Source organism: Orcinus orca, chromosome 1 (assembly GCF_937001465.1).
Source record: "Orcinus orca chromosome 1, mOrcOrc1.1, whole genome shotgun sequence".
NCBI classification, from domain to species: Eukaryota; Metazoa; Chordata; class Mammalia; order Artiodactyla; family Delphinidae; genus Orcinus; species Orcinus orca.
The window spans coordinates 157,435,939-157,454,541 of record NC_064559.1 but is presented as its reverse complement, the minus strand read 5'-3'; the positions used below and the strand labels follow the sequence as shown (position 1 = coordinate 157,454,541).

The 18,603-nt window shown below is 38.1% G+C and overlaps 1 protein-coding gene across 3 annotated transcripts in view; it reads left to right on the top strand.

Annotated features, from left to right (window-relative positions):
- CACHD1 (cache domain containing 1) overlaps positions 1-18,603 on the top strand; it is a 234,021-nt gene that overhangs the window by 70,149 nt on the left and 145,269 nt on the right. For all 3 annotated transcript variants that reach the window (XR_007471725.1, XM_033408976.2, XM_004281616.4), the window contains exon 2: positions 13,068-13,130. Coding sequence is in view for 2 of the 3 variants with exons in the window: in XM_033408976.2 (XP_033264867.1) it covers positions 13,068-13,130 (63 nt within the window). In the remaining variant the exon portion in view is untranslated. The remainder of the gene's footprint in view (positions 1-13,067; positions 13,131-18,603) is intronic.

Below are 18,603 nucleotides of genomic sequence, written 5' to 3'. Positions count from 1 at the left end.
TTTGGTCCTGTCCCTGATTGTGACCTATCATATATGGTGTTTGAGGCTTACTTTCCTCTTCTGTCAAATGAGGAAGTAATACCAAATCTTTTATTGATTCATTAAGCATTTATTGGACGTTTAATGGTGATTACACTGGATGCTGGATATTCAGAGAAAATGTTGACAATTTTAATACCAGCTGTGCTTAACTGGGCAAAAACTATATGTCAGTCACTGTCCTAGCTTGTCATTCCATTTAGTTCTAACTGCAAGCCTAGTAGGTAGTGACGATCACCCTGTTCTGTCTCTACGGCCTTGGAGGTATGTTGCTTAAATGAGGAAACTTAGGCTCAGAAGATTTAAATAATTTGTGCTGGTCACACAGCTGAGATGACTGAGGTCTGGATGATTCCAAAGCCTGGACCTCAGTCCTCACACTCCTCTCCAGGTGAGCAGGAGTTGTTATTGCCTTCTGTGAGGTCACTACTCATGTTTCTAAACAAGTACTTGCAACACAATGTGAAGTAAATAATTCAGTGAAGGCGCTAAAGGAGGTTTAATCTTCTGGCCTCTTTTTGAGGAGGTTTGGGGAGGTGTCTAGATGAGCCTCTGGGTTCTGTTAGAGGCATAGCTAATTATTGCATTTCTCCCTCTCCTGTAGCCCCTATTTGCTTAATACCTGCAGGTTGGATTTTTAGGACTACTTCCGTCCCCTGGTACCTGCAGGAACCCTGTTTGTTGAGCAGTACTAGACCGGGAGGGACCAGCATCTCTGTGATGTATTTCCCAACTTGAATTTACGCCTCTGGCCTCCTTGGCAAATGTTTACAAAGCCGCAGACTCTAGTAAACTAGAGATTTGGCCTGTGCTCAGACAGGTGTTCCCTACCAAGTATCATCAGTAATCAAAGGGAAAGTCACTTTCTCAAGGACCCAGCTTGCATGTGGGTTTCTAAAGAAACTTGAAGAAGGCAGTTCGTTGAGCCTGGGAGCCAAGCTTGTCAAGGCACTGGGAGCTAATGTGAAAGCCATTTCCTGAAAATAGAGTTTTTAATAAGTCTTGTCACTATGGAAGGCTTCGGAAGTGCTGATTTGGAAGAGCTCCTGACATTGGGATGAGGACACAGGAAATCTCAAATGACTTTTTATTCCTGGGAATAGTTGTTCATTTTGAAGGATTTTTGAAAGTTACTATTTACTGAGCTCTTACTGTATGTAAGGAATAAGTGCTATACAAGCACTGAACCTCACAAAAAACCTATAAGCTCGCTATTATTGTCGCCTCTTATTTTACAAATTAGGAACTGGTGCACATCTAACCTCTCCACAGCCACTCAGCTGGTAATAGAGGATTTGTTTTGTTTTGTTTTTTTTAAACTCCCTTTCATGTTCCTATTTTTTTTAGCCCTAAACACTTGCAGAAATAATTTTAACCAGCATTTATTCATTAAAATTATATTGTGAATCTGAGCCCAGAGAGCCATTCATTGTTCATTGAAATGTGAGTTAATGATTATTGCTGAGAATCATGGCATGTCGTGCTGGAGCCATTACAGCAGGGTTGTTACCATGGTATTCGATATGCATGACAGGCACCCTGGCTGTGAAAGCCTGAAAGACGATACAGTGAGGAGGACCTGGGAGACATTTGTGTAATCATATTAGCATCACATTTATTCCAGAAAGGCTAACTGCTCGGTTTCACGTCTTAATGTCCACGTTTAAGCTCACCACTCTCAAGATTGGTTTTCTCTATTTAAATTGTCATCTTAAACTATTCATCCCTTCAATACTTGGCCTCTCCTCTGGCAACAAGTTTTAGAGATATGTTTATAACATTTTTCTTAACAATTTAAGTCAGATTTCACCAGCAAATATAATTTTCTTGAAGCATCCATTTCATATGGCAGAAAGACCTAGCATTAGTAGCTTCTCAAAAGTCTAACAATCTATACTTCAGTAAGATTCTAGCACAATAATAGAGTGGAAATTTTAGGATCACCAAGGTTTATATAATCTAACCCAATTTTCCACTTTATAGGTAAGGGAAACTAGACCTAGGGAGGCTTAATGCCTTCATCAGGCTTATAGCTGATTTATACAGAGCTAGTTTATACAGAGTTGCAATTTGACATTATTAGCTTTTGTGATAAATTTTGATTTATAGTTTCTGCACTTAATGAAGCATCACTGTAAATAAAAGAATAAACCAGAATTGAACTTATAAAAATTCTCTCTATTTGGATATGGCATAAATGAACATTTCATTTGAAAACCATCCAAAACAGACTCCCAGTAGCATATTTTGAAATGTCGAGAACCGGTCTTCGGGACTTCCGGGCCGTCCAGTGGTTAAGACTCCGTGCTCCCAGTGCAGGGAGCCCGGGTTCCATCCCTGGTCAGGGAACTAGAGCCCACATGCCTCAACAAAGGTCCCACGTGCCACCACTAAGATCTGGCGCAGGCAAATGAATAAAATAAATATTAAAAAAAAATAGAAAACTAGTCTTCAACTCAGAATGCAACATTGCAACGGTGCTTTAAACCTGAACAGTTGTTTTTCATTAAGCTATTTCTATATAAATTATTTTTTGAACAAGTACATCTCATTCCATAATATCGCTCTGTGCAAGTGCTATAGGGGTCGTAAAATTGAATAAAACAGCCCCTCAGAGGATTTTAAAATTTTACAAAGGAGATATGACAAATGGGAAACTTTCATTTAAGGTCAAGTGTCATTTGAAGGATCAAAGACGATCCAGTTCATTTGGTTCCTAAAGTTGTCACAGATCCTTGGGACAGTAACTGGCTTCTAAATGGACTAGGTTTTTTTCTTTGTGAGAAGGCTTAGGAACAGTTGAGGGAAGTGGGTGCATGGCTCTGAGCATGTGGAATATAAACATTCTGAAAGCACCTATTTCATCATGTCACTCCCCAGCTAAAAATCCTCCTAACAGCTCTTTATTTCTTGGCAAATACACATTTATTCATTTACTCATTCAAAAAACTCTTTACTCAGTGCCTACCATATGTGTAAAATCCAACTCCTCTTCCTGGCTTGAAAAACCTCCACATTGAGTTCTATTCCATTGAGTTCAGTTTCATTTCCAAAAGCTTCCCTTAGGCAACTGACCTTGTATCATGATTACTGACTCCGGAGTCTGTCTCTAGATTGTGAGCTTTGCTACAAAAGAAGCAATCTCCTTATCTTTGAACACCCCATTTCCAAGTATACAGGCCAGTGCTTAGTAAGTCCTTTTTAAGGGTTTTCTCGAGGCCAAAGGATCTAGAATGTAGGGCCACGTGGGCAGGGATTTTGTTACGCTCTTTTTTGTATCTTTAGTGTCTAGAACAGTGCCTGGCCCCAAGTATTGAATACTTAGTACTTTGTGTTTAGTACTATGTGACAAACCCTCTCTGTGAATGCCCTGAAATGCTCTCACTTAAGCTCTTTTTCTTTTTTTTTCCTATTTAAATCTGACCTCAAATTCAAGCCCAAGCCCACCTCTTCAGAGTCCTGCTCCCCAGCCCCCCACGAACTCTGGCAGCACGTTGGGTCTGTGCCAAACATCCTGAGTTCATCCGGAGCCTGCATTGCACTGTTCACTGTTCATCCTTACTTCTTAATCTTTCATTTCTTCTCCCAACTAGAGAATGAGCTCCTTAAGAATATGGAGCCATATTTTACATGGTTTCTGACTCTATCAGAAAGGACGTGATTAACTTGAGTTATTAATTAAACATTATCATTTAGGTCTGGAAGGTTAAGCATTTCAGGGTTTCCAGTTCCCTTTGTCCTTAATGGATGGATTCCCGAGGACCTGAGCATTTGTGTGGATTTGCGCACACACAGAGCACTGAATATTGAAGGCTTATATACTTGAAATGCCTTTCCTCCAAGAATAAATGCATGGCCATTTAACTACCCCGCCTTTTTTTTTTTTTTTTTTCCCCTTCAAGGTGAAATTTAAAAAGCGTTAATGGAGATCTGGGGTATAGGGAGTGAGGAAATTAAGAGTTAGGAGAGTGGAAGTCGGGGAGTGGAAATCTGGCCCCATCTGCAAAGCGTTTGGGCAAGTCAGCTTCAAGTCAGCTTTCCATTTCTGAGAGGTTTCCATGTGCATTGTCATGAATATTATAGTCAAGTTACATTGGCTAAAAGGCTGAGTCTTTCCAACATGTGGAACTGATTTACTTGCCTTTTCCCCCTCTTACCTCCTTTGAAAGCCCAAACACAACAACAACAGCAAAAATTCAGTAACCCTTCAGAAGCTTTATTGCATTTAGGGAAGTGTTTCCATCTTTCCATGCCTGTCTTTGTTCTCTCCGTTCCTATTTGCTCCCTGGCTCTCCTGGTTTAAATGCTACAACAGGAAATGAAGTGATCAAGACTAGAAACTTTGCTTGCTGAGATTATTGCTTTAGATTTTCCCTGCTAAATCAGACTGCAGCTGTTCCTTTTTCCCTGTAATTTCTTTTGAGGGATAGAGAGGGCCAAAACTGGCAACCCTTTGTAAAGGTGACCCTGGTCGCCGATTTGTGACTCTCCCACGAGCTTTCTTGCTTGCTATTCAGAGCTCATGTTGGTTGAAGGGTAAGTTAAATACCATGAGACTAAGGAATTCATAATTTGAGTTCTTTTGCAAACTTGAAGTATCCGAGGGGCTGTGTGTGTATATACTTAGAGCCTGAAGAGGACAGGGAAGGAAAAACAGAGGTGAGGGGGGAAGACTCTATTAATAGATTGTTGAGAAAAGGGGAATTTTTTTTATCTTAAAGAGAAAGGATACTTTGTTCCCTTTTTTGCTAGCTGGTTGAGTAATCAACCAAACTGACCGTCTGTATGACTTAATGCCTAGATTAATGGATACACACACGCTTATTTATGCTTACTGTGTACCATGCAATGTGCTGAGGAATCATGGCATGGACCAGTTGTCAAAGAATTTACAACAAAGTTAGAACCTAGAAATCTAGAAGAGTGGAAGGAAATAAAGTAAACTGTAAACTGGTTTTTACTGAGCGGTCAGACAGTAGATTTTTTTCCCCTCTTCTTCTTTTACATATTTTCAAATTTTCTACAGTGAACATATTATTTTAACTGTAGCATAGACTGTCTTTGCTGCAGAAGTTCAGAGAAGGGAGAGATTACCTTTGGGAGGTTGTTAGGGATGAGGTAGGACTTGATTTGGTAAATATTTATACAGGTATTTTTGGCCCCCCGTACCTCCAACTATCATAGCATAGCTATCATTAAGAGGATATTGTTAAGAGATGAACAATAATGGAATAGAATAATAATAGAATGACCATCAAGACTGTTCGAATAACTATCATAATGGTATGTGAAATACATTCATAATGTTTTTAGTGAAGTCTACGTAAATTTATCTTCACATTTATGAGGTTAAGATATGTGAAGTACCTGGTGCTAGACAGATAGTAAGCACTACACAAGCAATAGTTATATCATTTGTTATATATAGCAACCGTAAAACAAAATAAGGAAGTCTGTTGGGGCAGGACATGTGTGCCCAGGGTACCATTTGCACAAGGTCATCTATTGTGTACTGATTCGTTTTGTTTTAAATTCCAAATCTAGGCCTCTTCCTCTACCATGATTTTCAGTACCTAAGCATTTCCCTTTGTCATGAAACTGGAATAGCCCTGTTTCTTGCAAGTCACTGTGGTATTCAAGATCAAATATTTATAGTGAGGATCAAGCATGAGCCCCTACATTTACTTTTTCCTCTGTAAGCTCTCAAGGTGGTGATCTAGTACAGATGGTTCTCTGTAGAGTTTATTGTAACTGAACGTATGTCTTTTTTTCCCCTAGTGTGTCAACTCTTTGGAAAATGTTTGTCATTACCCATCATAAAGGAAATTCATGCTCCATTTTGAGATTGGGGGGTGGGGAGGAAAGAATATATGTTCTGGGTTCATTATTCATAGGCAAGCCCTGTTACTATTTTGGTCACTTTCTAGATTTTACCTAAGTTTTCTCTATTAAGCTGATGATTACATAGAGGATGATACATAAACTTTGGAGTAAGGCAAACTTTGCACCCAGACTTGGTCACTTAATTACAATCTTCTACATTTGGGCAAACCAAACTTCTAAGACCTCAGTTTTCTCACCTGTAAAATGATGACATAGTAGCTAACTACTATGAAGGGTTGCTATGAGTATTAAGTGAGGTAATGTGTTGCAAAGCACATTAATATACACGGTTAATATACACGGTAACACTGTTATGCATAATGTACCCCCTTTACACACATGTAATTAGAACAATATTTGTGTATTAAAATGCTCATTTTAAAATATGAACAATAACAAAAATCATTGTAAACACTTTTATTAGCTGTACAGTATATTATTGATTGGATGAAGTGTAATTAATCGGTCCCGTACTGGACAGTTAGGTTATTATTATTTTTGTTAGTGGTAACCTTTTCAATACTCTTGGTAAACTATTTTCTGGAACTACCTGTATCCAGACGAACAAATTTAGAGATTTTTTTTTTTAATGTTGGAGATTTATGGCAGCAGGTTTGTGATCTCAGAATGCAGATGATGAAGCTTCCTTAGAGGCTTAGACCTCCTTAGACCTTCCATATGTTCAACAGTGTGAGGTTAAATAGTCTGGTAAAGATCAGACAGTGTCTACTCTGGGCAGAGTGATCCCTTATAACCTAGTAAAAGCTTATTCATGGGGTATGCTTAGGGGAGAATAGAGTCATGCATATGTTTTCTTCTGAAACACTTAAATTAAGCTGCCATTAATTCCCTGTCCAGTGATTGTTGGAGCTTGTTTTAATGACAGCATGGTTAATGTTGGTCAACATCTTGAGATAACAGTGGTAATCTATATTTTCCTTCCCTTTGGCCATAATTCCTAGAACAGTAGGAAGAGATCCAGAGAGGAATGAAGCTGTTAGTGAACTGTCAGCCAAATTGGCTTGTGACAGAGACCTGTAAACGTCAAGAGAATAAGCTTTTGAATAAAAATTCAGTCCTGCATTTTCTTAGCAAAGATCAGGGAGGGAGTCCAACAGAACCTTATTAGGCTTGTTAGAGGTATTTCTCCTCTGTGGTTTTGTGCTATACCGTTCATTTAAACATCTAGTTCAAATTTGGCAGAGCTGTTGGAGTGAAGGTGGAGCCAACTGTCAGGATTGACCATCTTATTAAACACTCATGTAATTGTTCCTGTTGCAGTTAAGTGGAATTCTCTTGCCATCTGTTAAGCAGGCTCAATTAATAGAGAGATTTGGGAGGGAAAGATGGTGGGGAGGGAGGGTGGGTCAATGGAGTGAGGACTTGGGGACAGGGAAGGACTAAGTTGCAGCCCTTAAGAGGTGAGGGAAAGTAGCTCCCCCTCCACCTCCACACACACACACACACACACACACACACACACACACACACACACACAGAGAGAGAGAGAGAGAGAGAGAGAGAGAGCGAGAGAGAGAGAGAACGAGAGAGAGAGAGAGAGAGAGCGCAGGATGTCTTTTTTTCTTTTCATGCGGGAGAGGTAGGGGAACTGTATTCAAGTGTAATGTGGCTCTTGAATTTCCTCTTTGGGGGAGGAGGGGGAAGGCAGCGCTTAGGGAATAAAAGAACAGAATATGCAAGTAGGAGATTTGATTAAATTGTGTTATATAAGTTTAGAGCGTCCAGGTTGGATGAGACTCAGATAAAGACAACTTTTTTCTTGCTGGAAATTCAGGTTAGTACAGTACCATTGATGGGAAACTGAAGAACTAAGTCATGGTATATACTTAGAGTTTGAGGGAGTAATTAATATGTAGCCTCAGGGAAGGCTCAGGAGACCTTATCTGTAAATTGCTAGGTGACTCTCCAGTATTGGTACAGTCTAATTTCATCTGGTTGCAGATTGGGGTGTAGATTTTTTTTTAAGTATAATAGCCCAGTTAATAGATTATTGTCCTTTTTAAAACTGCATAAATGATTTTTAAAATATACAAAAACATTTGTCATGGGTATATTTTAAAGAGACTGCCTAGAATGTGTGTTTAAAGTAGATTTATTGGGCTTCCCTGGTGGCACAGTGGTTGAGTGGCCGATGCAGGGGACACGGGTTCGTGCCCTGGTCCAGGAAGATCCCACATGCCGCAAAAAAAAAATAAATAAAAAAAATAAAGTAGATTTATTGAAGTATAGCATACATCCAGCACAGTGCACACTCATAAATGTACAGCTGGATGAGTTCTCACAAAAGTGAACACATCCCTGTAACCAGCACCTAGATCAAGAGAAAGAACATTTCAGCATCCCAAAAGTAGGCTTCATGCCCTATTCAGTTGACTGTCCCACAAAATGTAACCATTATCTTGGCTTCTAATAGGCTAGGTTAGTTTTGCCTGTTTTTGAACTTGATATAAATGGAATTAACATTCTTTGTGCCCTGGTGTCTGGCTTCTTTCACTCAGAAATATGTTTATAAGAGTCATCACGTTGATGCATGTTGCAATTGTGTGTTCATTTTCATCTCGCCCAAATATTCGACTGTGTGAATTCACACAGTTTGTCTATTTTGTTGCTGATAGGCATAAGGATAATTTCCAGGTTGGGGCTATTATGAGTAGTGCTGCTATGAACATTCTTAAGATTTCTTTTGATAAACACGAACACATTTCTGCTAGGTATATACCAGGATGAGAACTGCTGGGTCATAGGATATGCATATAATTAACTTCAGAAGATACCGCCAGTTTTCCAAGGTATGTGTTTTAATGAGGGAAAGGTCAGTTTTGTCTTTAGATCAGAGTACTTAGTTGCCTTGAGCTTAAGAATAAGGCATGATGGGGGCTTCCCTGGTGGCGCAGTGGTTGAGAGTCCGCCTGCTGATGCAGGGGACACGGGTTCATGCCCCGGTCTGGGAAGATCCCACATGCCGCGGAGCGGCTGGGCCCGTGAGCCATGGCCGCTGAGCCTGCGCTCCACAACGGGAGAGGCCACAACAGTGAGAGGCCCGCGTACCGCAAAAAGAATAAGCATGTTGTTGTTCTTGTATTCTTTTGATTATGGAAATTAATATGACTGACAAAGAGGAGTCAAGAACTATTTCTCCTTAAAATAACTTGTAAAGACCCCTCACCTATTTTAATGATGTTTTCACTATACAACAAAGTGTATTTTTACTTCTAGTATTTGACAAGAATGAGAAGAGTAATGGGCAAGAACAAGCAATATGTTTGCCTTTACTTCCAGGGATTTGTACACTGAGGAGATTGACTTCCAACTCCCTCCAGAATGTGCTCAAATTAAGAGTTCAAATGTCTGGAATTCCTTTGGTCCTCGAGGGAATTTGAGTAAGGGAAAGTGACAGCTTGGAAATAGAATGCGGCATGCCCACCCTACCCACCTACATCCTAACCCTGTTACTGTGAGTGAAGCATCAGAGAAGACGAACAATCTGACCTTTTGGGATTGCTCTTCATGTCATGTTTTAAGAAAACTTTTTTCCACTTCCACTTTTCAAGTCCTCTGACAACCAAGAAACTCTTGCAGTCACGAAAATGTCAGCTAGGTGTATCATTTGGAATTCCTGGCTCTCAAATTAAAAATAAAATGCCCAGAAAACTCTGTATTCTATTCCTTTCACAGTTTTACATAGCAATAGAAAGTAATAAAAGATAAAATCTTTGTCTGGGACTCTTATTAGTTATGCCTGACATTGGTCATATGTATATAAAGTTATACCAGCACGTTGTATCTTGCTTAAAATAAAATTGATAGAAAAAACCCCAATCTTCACTCTTTTTCTGCATGCTGATAATAGGATTTCTAGATTATCCTGAACGAAAAGGTGATGTGAATAAATTTAATAGTTTTGCTAGAAGCAATGCCTGTTTTTAACTCACGACCTAGATTTAGACCTCAACACTTGAATATTTTACCTGTGATGCGTTTTCTAACTTCTGAGCTGTAGTTTTTAATCTGTAAAATAGGTTTCAGATCGCTGTCTCCCACATCGGGTTGTTGCAGGGATCAAATGAGATCATCTATGTGAAACTGTAAACTATGAAAGTACTAAGCCTAATAAGCCTTTGAGAACTGGGCTTAGCAGGCCCTGCATTTTAAGAAAGATTATTACTGGCCATTAATCTAGAGCATAATGGAATATCACTCTATACCTTGAGATCTTGGGCACACAGCTAAGCCTGAACTTTTAACCTTGCACCAGACGTGGCTGGCTGACCTGTTTAGTTGTGAGTTACTTGTCTAGGTTCTACTGGCCTTTCACTAACACCCTTCCCCGCTGTGGGGAGAGGGGCAAAAAGTTGTTTGCTTGGTGATAGCTCCAAACTATTATTCTAGCAGGCCACCTTTCATTTCTGGGGTGGTAAGAGGGTTGTATAAAATATATAAGTAGTCTGTAAGATCACTACTGCTTACATCTATAACTTCTTTCTTTTAACATTTTCTATTACCCACCTAATTTTTATTAGGTGTTGAGAATATAGAAACACTTATAAGCCATAAAAGGCTCTAATAAAAGTGTTGGCCATCATGATTGATAGTAATTGTTAAGAAAATGAATGAGTAAAACGGGCTGGACACGGCCTGGCAAACACTTCCTGACTTATATTCCTTATTACTACTGAGGAATTCACCTTTCTTTTAACAACAAAGAAGAGGGAAGGATCTGAGGTTCCTCATTAGGTGTGGCCCTTGGTAGTTGTTTTGAGCAAAGTGGATCTGCTTTGCTTCCCAGAACATGGGTTACTCCATCAGTCACCTCTTGGGGGAACACCTCCCAGGACAGGACAGATAATGTATCAACTGAAATATGGCTGCCAGAAATGAAATAAGAAATTGACCACACTCATCAAGATATGGAGACACTTCATGAATTATGTTAGTTTTTAATAAACGTGAACTCTTGGTACTGAGCAGGTTGTGAAAATCAAATTATATAAAAATAGAGAATGTGGTCTGGGAGTGTAGGTGGCAGTGACATTGACACAGCCTCTAAAAGCATTGTTGTCTAGTGAACTAAGGTGTTCACCAGAAAACTGGGGCTGGAGGTCTGCAGATTTATAATTCCTTCTCCAAAATGATGTCTGTTTTAGGATTCAGAATCCTGTTGCACCTTGATGATGAAACACCTCCAGTGAAATCTAAAGCAGAACCCTGTAATCAGATGCATTAGTACATCTGCATCAAAAAGAATAAATACTCACTAAGTGGTTTAATAAAGACTATAGATCCACATCAGTTCAAGTTAGGATTTACTACCAATAAGTTCATGTCGTGTCATATTTTGCTAGCAAATGTGTTATGCAAAACTTATGATTTTCAGAGCCTTTTGAATTTTAGAATTACACATAAAGGGATTGTTGATCTGCATTACGTTTGGGTGTTAGCTCCTAACAGGAGTGTTTTTCATATGTGTCTAGCTACCAGGTAGCAAATGCTCATGAGACAATAGGGTTAGTAGCACCATAACCGGAGTCGCACTGTCTGGGTTCAAATTCCAGCCCTGCCAAATGACTTTGGGTAAATTACCTAATTTCCCAGGGTCTTCGTTTTTCATCTTTGGAGCTGCAGGAATTTTGTTATTACATAAGATATGCATATGAGGTACAATGTGAATTGCATTAGGCACTCAATAAAATATGCTTCTGTTTCCTCATATATACTCATATAATGGGGATAATCATAGTGCTTGTCACAAAGGTGTTTTATGAGACTGAAATAGGTATATAGGTGTAACATGCCTAAGAATAGTGTCTGCCCCGCAGTAAACATTTAATAACTAGTCGCCAGTATCATTATCACCATTACTAAAAATCTGTACCTTTCCTATAGCAAGTCATTTTCAGGAAAGAAAACGACAGTAAGCATCTGTTGACTGAATGAGTGGTGCATTGAAAAATTATGATAATTTGTAATTAGAATTTTCCAGACTGTAATTCCGTCCCATTCCATCTCCATCCTTCCCAAGTGTGTTTACTTCCCTTCCCCCAGCAACATGCCCCCACCCCACCCCTCCCCCAGCCCCATCACCTTGATTTTCCTTCATTTGCACAGCACTTGATGAACTTGGCACTTGTCTTCCTCATCACCACCATGCAGGTGTGTTAGGCTGTCTGGGAAGCTGTCCCAGATGACGACAAACCCTTGTCAGTAGGATACAAAGGAACACGGTAAATTTTGGCTGACATCTCCAGGTCTGACTCCTTACTCAACTGGAGAGTTCCAGAGGTATCTTTAAAGTTTTAGGATAAATGACGAGGCTGCTGTTCCTTTTTTTTCCCCCCAGTCCCTAACAGATCCGTTTCTTGGGTTCTCTTTTTTTTTTCTGGTTTGTTACAGGTTAATCTTTTGTGATTGGTCAGTAATGGTGGGGTTTGGTAAAGTCATAAGTCTGCAAGGTGTTGTAAATGCAGGCAGTGTCTGCAGGACTGGGTACCAGCGAGGCAGAGACCAGCGGGAAGAATGTGTGTGCTTGTGTGCCGCAGTTTGGACTGATGTCTTGGCACGGCCGTCTTGTTTCCTGGCATGTAAGGACTGGATTCTCTCTTAAGGCCACACATGTTTGGCAAACCCTATTAATTTACTCTTTCAAGGGGCTGCTTGGGTAATGAAGGTGATAGACAATATTGGGTAGGTACTGGTTGGACAGGGACATGAGGGAATATGGAAAGAATCTTTTTTAAAGAGCTTGATTACATTAGACTGTAGTGTCTGTAAACAATTACAGCATTCAGGGAGTGCAGGATTTAAATGAGAAACACAACTTTGTCAGATTATACCCGTCGGATAAAATGGCATGGGCTCCGGAAATCTATAATTAAATGTATTTCTGAAAATGAAAAATATAGTGTAACATCTGGTTTATTTCACTACAGAAGTGGATGGGTATTGCTTACATAAGTGTGATTGACTAGCTGATATTTGGATTTCTCTGTGTAAAATAACTGTTTTAATTAAATTTTTCTGCTTGATTCTATCTGTGCTGTAAACAGCTTATTCACATACACATTCATATAGAAAATGGCTGTCTTGTTTAGAAAATCTGATGTTTGTTCATTTTCTTTTCCTTGCAGCGGATATTCAACTCCTTTGTTTACACTGAGAAAATCTCAAATGGAGAAAGTGAAGTACAGCAGGTAAGACGTGATTTAGCACTTGACCTTCTCTGTCTTTGTCTTGCTTTTGGGTGTGACTTCATTACACTTTCCAATCTCCACGTGAGGCTGTCTGTTGTTTTCTGGGTGTGATTTCATATACATCTTAAGCAAAATGGCGACAACCTCCCACTTCACGTTCTTATAAGCAGTTGAAATAATGGCTATATAGATGGCTTTCTGCTGTTCATGTTATACTTTGAAAATATTATTTAGTGCCTTGTTATTGTTTTGGAAATTCCTAAACTACTCAAATTTTAAAATATTAGAAATTATTTCATCTGCTATAGGAAAAAGTGCCCAGGCTTTGGAATCAGACAAACCCCAGGTCAAATTCTGGTTTTCCTACTTACTTCATGACTCCCAGGAAGCAATTTAGCCTTTTGAGCTACAGTTTCTCACTTTTAAATCAGAGGGACATAATATCTGCATGATGGGGTTGTGAGAATTAAATGAAGTAATGTCAAATTAACTGAGAATAAGTGAAATGCTTTAGGTGGAAGCCCTGACATAGAAGCAGCTCAGTGGATGTTGGCTTCTTTTGTTCTTTTATTTTTCTTTCCTCTTCTTGTATTCTTCCATTGCTGCTTTTCTCCCATCTTCTCAATGCACTGTGAGGTCAAAAAGTTCTGAGGCCAGATTCTGTTTACTTTATTTATAGCTGGCTTCTAATGGACTGCTTCCTAAATTAAAACATAGTGTTGGTGAACTTGGTCATAAATAATTGATCTGTGCTTGAAAAGAAGGGTGGTAAAGAGGATTCTGGGTTTTAATTTCAGTTAATCCACCAACTTCATTACACCATGTGACCACCAACTAGTAATTTGAAGCTAGGTTGGAGACTTAAGTAAAAAACAGGACCAAACTAAAAACCAGAGTGTAGCAGAGTGCTTCCACAGAATAAAAAGATAACTATAGGAAAATACATAATAATTTAAACTCTCTGGGGCCTTCATCTTATTCATGGAAAACAGCTTGACTTGATCTGAACTACAGAAGTGCTATGCAAGAGGACAAAGTTTTGCAAGTATCATTAAAGTGAAGTTATTTATAGGGTATTTATTTATAATAAATTACTGTAATTTGATCTTGAAGTTCAGCATCTCTTATTTATAGACATTAAAGATCTTTATTGGTTTCTGCAGGTTAAATTTAGAGGACATAAGCCATTAAGCACGTACCCTTTTTCTTAGCTTTAGATATTTTTAAAACCTAATGACCTGAGTTGTAGTGAATGTGGTTTGCTATATCAAATCTTACCTTCATAATTCCTGTCTTATTTTTATTCCAGCACACTGGAAAGTGCTTTAGGGTCATGAAATTTAAAAGGGTTTTTATAGGGGAAGGTTTCTACACAAAGCATGTTCAAGGAAACTTTTTGGGAGACCAAAGGCCATTCGATAACATTTTAAAGAAACTGATCCAGGGATATCAGTTTTACTGCTTTTCTTGAGTAACAGATACAAGTTCTTCCTTCACTGGTTTTTAAACATGAAAGTTGTTTTGTTTTCTTGGAGTGATGTTCTTGCTTTTTTCTTTTTATCTAGCTGTGAACAAGTTGGGAAGCCTTCCATAATAATTTTTTAAAAATATTAGCAGCTGATTTAGCACACATAGAACACTGGTGATTTCAGTATATTATCACATTGATTTTTTTCCATATAACGCTGAAGGAAAGATACTATCCTTATTACAGATGAGGTAGGTGAAACTCTGAAAGATAGAATAAGTTAGCTATCGTCTCAAGACTAATAACGTAAAAGAGCTAGTTTTCAAAGTAAGTTTACACTAAGTTATATTATCTGTATTTTTATTTTAACAGTTTATTTTTAAAATCTATATTTTCATACAAAACAGTAGTCTCTGCTAAACTGTCTTTGGCTGAATAAGTCAGATGAAGGAGAGTCACCACATCGTCAGTTCTGCCTTCTCTCTTTGATTGTCAAAAAGTTCTCTTTTATATTGACTAGGAATGTACTTTTTAACTTTTCTCTAATTTCTCCAGTCTCTTTAGAAGAACCCTGGACAAAACAGATCTTATGCCTCTTTTGCATCCAGTATTTGGAGATAATTATCATACCATTATCATTTAGCCTAAAATTTAAAATACCCAGATCGTGGATAATTTCTTCTTCTATGACAAGATTTCCAGGCCCTTTCAGTCCTCTGGTCACTCTAACAACAACAATAATAATAAAAGCTTATATTTACGTATTTACCGAGTATCTGCTCTCCCTTCAATATTGTGATACTCTTGTGGCTTGAATTGGACTAGAGTTATTCCCATTCTAAAGTGACAAAACAGAGAGCTCCTCACATCTTCTTGACTTGATTAATAGCTACCCAGGAACTCTGGGCCCTGTGATCCTGGACAGTACCCAGGATGAAATCTTTAGGGAAATACTTACCTCTTAGGTTTCCTGTTCTATCCCCCATCACAGTCATTCACACTTTCATATATATTATCTCCTTGAAACTTCAGAATAACTCTGTAAGGTAGGTGAAGTTACTATTACTAACCAAGTTCAGAAAGGTCAAGGATCCTAGATAATTAGTAATTGAGCTGACTTTTTAAAAATTGTGAAATATATCAAACATGTAAAGAGTATATAAAACATATATGAGTAGAATAAAGGAATACTATATTAAAATGAACATCTCAACATACTACCCATATAAAGAAGTAAAGCATTACCGGTGCTTCAGAAAGCCCCCATGTGACCTTCCCAGGTGGTACCTCCCTTCCTCTCCCAGAGATAAGTCTATCCTGATTTTTTTGTTAGCCATTCCTTTGCTTGTGTGTGTCTGTGTGTTTGAGATATATATATATCCGCAAATTCATTATTCGACTGTTTTTGTTCTTTATATACATCTTAAGTGTATTATTCATGTATCTTGCTATTTTACTGAGCATTATATTCCTTAAAATCACCTATGTTGATATCTGTAACTAAGGTGCCTTTATTTCCAATTCTGTGGTATTCCATTAAATGCAGTTTAAGTATCCATTTTTCTGTTGGTGATGTTTGGGTTGTTTCTAGTGTCGTAATTTTTGTTGCTGTTGTTCACGTCTCCTGGTGCAGAGTTCAGGTGGAATAATTCTTTGAATTGCAGAAACATTATTATCCCTCACCTCTGCCAATTAAATGCTAGTGTGTGTGTATCTATACATGTTCCACGTGCCCTAGGTGAGGAGACGGACTGTTTAGCTCAGGTGGAGAATCCCTTCTCTAGAGTAGAATTGCTGGGTACCAGAGTGTTCAATGTGTCTGGATAATGCAAAACTGCTTCCACAGTTGTTGCCACGGGTTACCTTCCTACAGACGGAGTACTGGCAATGTGCTGCTCTGTACCGTCTTCAATACTTGGTGCTACCGAGTTTTAATCTTTTCCCAGTTTGGGGTGTCTGAAATTATATCTAATGGGTTTAATTTGTTTTACTCTGATTACTAATGAGGTTGAAATGACTTTTTACATGTTTATGGTTCATTTTTGTATGTTGTTTTGTTGTGTCAAATGTCTGCTAATGTCTTTTGTCCATTTTTAAAATTGGGCTGTCTCTTTATTTTAGAAGTTTAAATATTCCACACATGTTCTGTATCAGCTCTGTCCAAAAGAGACTTCTGTGCTGATGGAGATGTTTCATATTGGTGCTAGTCAAGCAGCCGCTAGCCACATGTGGCTGCTGAGCGCTTGAAATGTAGCTAGAGCTACTGAGTAATTAAATTTTAAATTTCATTTAATTTAATTTTAATAAAGTAGCCCCATATGGCCAGTGGTTACCATATTAGATTCCCTTACAGGTTTATGTTTCATAAATATAAATGTTCTCCCAATGTGTGGCTTTTCTTTTCACTTTCTTTATGATATCTTTTAAAGAATTGAAGTTTTAATTTTTAATAGTCAGGTTTTTTTAAACCAGTCTTTTCCTTTAAAAGTAGTCATCTCGGACCTCCCTGCTGATCCAGTGGTTAAGACTTCGCCTTCCAACGCAGGGGGTGCGGGTTCAATCCCTGGTCAGGGAGCTAAGATCTCCACATGCCTCACGGCCAAAAAACCAAAACATGAAACAGAAGCAATATTGTGACAAATTCAATAAAGACTTTAAAAATGGCCCACATCAAAAAAAAAATCTTTAAAAAATAAATAAATAAATATAGTCATCTCTATGGGACAGGTTTCATAAAGCAAAGAGATTTACTGATGATATTGAAAGATCTTAATGTTTGTTTTAACTGAATTAAACTTTTGCTTTCTTATCTCAAGCTAAATATTTTATAGTATTTTACTAATAAGTTAAACAAAAAAAAACTTTTCCTTTTTGGTCTCTGATTATTGTGTGTTGTTAAATTCTGCCCCAAAGACATAAAAATTTTCTCCTTTATTGTCTTCTAAAACTTTTGCCTTTCTCATTTAAGACTTTTATCCACCTGGAATTGATTTTAGTGTTGGATGGTGAAGTAGGTATTCAATTTCTTTTTCCTCTGCCCCATATGTATTTCTAAGTGTTCTTATACTATCTGTTGAACAAGTTGTCTTTTTTTTTTCATCTGTTTTCAGTCATTAGTCAAGTTTCCACGTATGTGTGAGTTTGATTTGGTTCCGTTGGTGTATTTATCTGTCACTGTGCCAGTACCACGTATTCAGAAGGGTAACACTGTCCCCTTCATTTCTTTTTCTTTCTTTTTTTTTTTCCTTTTAAAATTAGTGGACTTTATTTTTAGAGCGGTTTTAGGTTTACAGAAAAATTGACCAGAAACTACACAGGTTCCCATATACCTCCTCTGCTTCCTCACAGTTTCCCCTATTAGGAAAAAAATTGCGTTAGTGTGGTACATTTGTTATACTTAATGAACCAATATTTATACATTATTATTAAAACTAAAGTTAATAGCTTACATTAGAGTACACTCCTTGTTCTGTACAGTTCTATGGATTTTGACAAGTGTATAATGTCATGTATCCACTATCATGTTATCAAACAGAACAGTTTCACCTCCTTAAAACCTCCTGTGCTTCATTTGTTTAGTCTTCCTTCCCTTCCTCTCTTTGAGCCCGTGGCAACCACTGATCTTTTTACCGTTTCCATAGTTTTGCCATTTACAGAATTGCATTTAAGTTTTTAATTTCATAAAAACTTTCATATGCTAAAAATTATAGTTTTGAAACACAAAATGTAGCCCATTTCTTCCCTGGAATAATACAGTACATAGCATTTTCAGGTTGACTTATTTCCCTTTGCAATATGCATTTACAGTCCCTTCATGTCTTTTCAAGTCTCGCTACCTTATTGCTTTTAATGGCTGAATAATATTCCATTGTATGTATGTAGGTCAGCTTGTTTATTCATTTGTACATTAAGGGACATCTTGGTTGCTTCCAGATTTTAGCAATTATGAATAATGCTGCTATAAGTTTGTGTGCAGATTTTTGTGCAGACATAAGTTTTCAATCC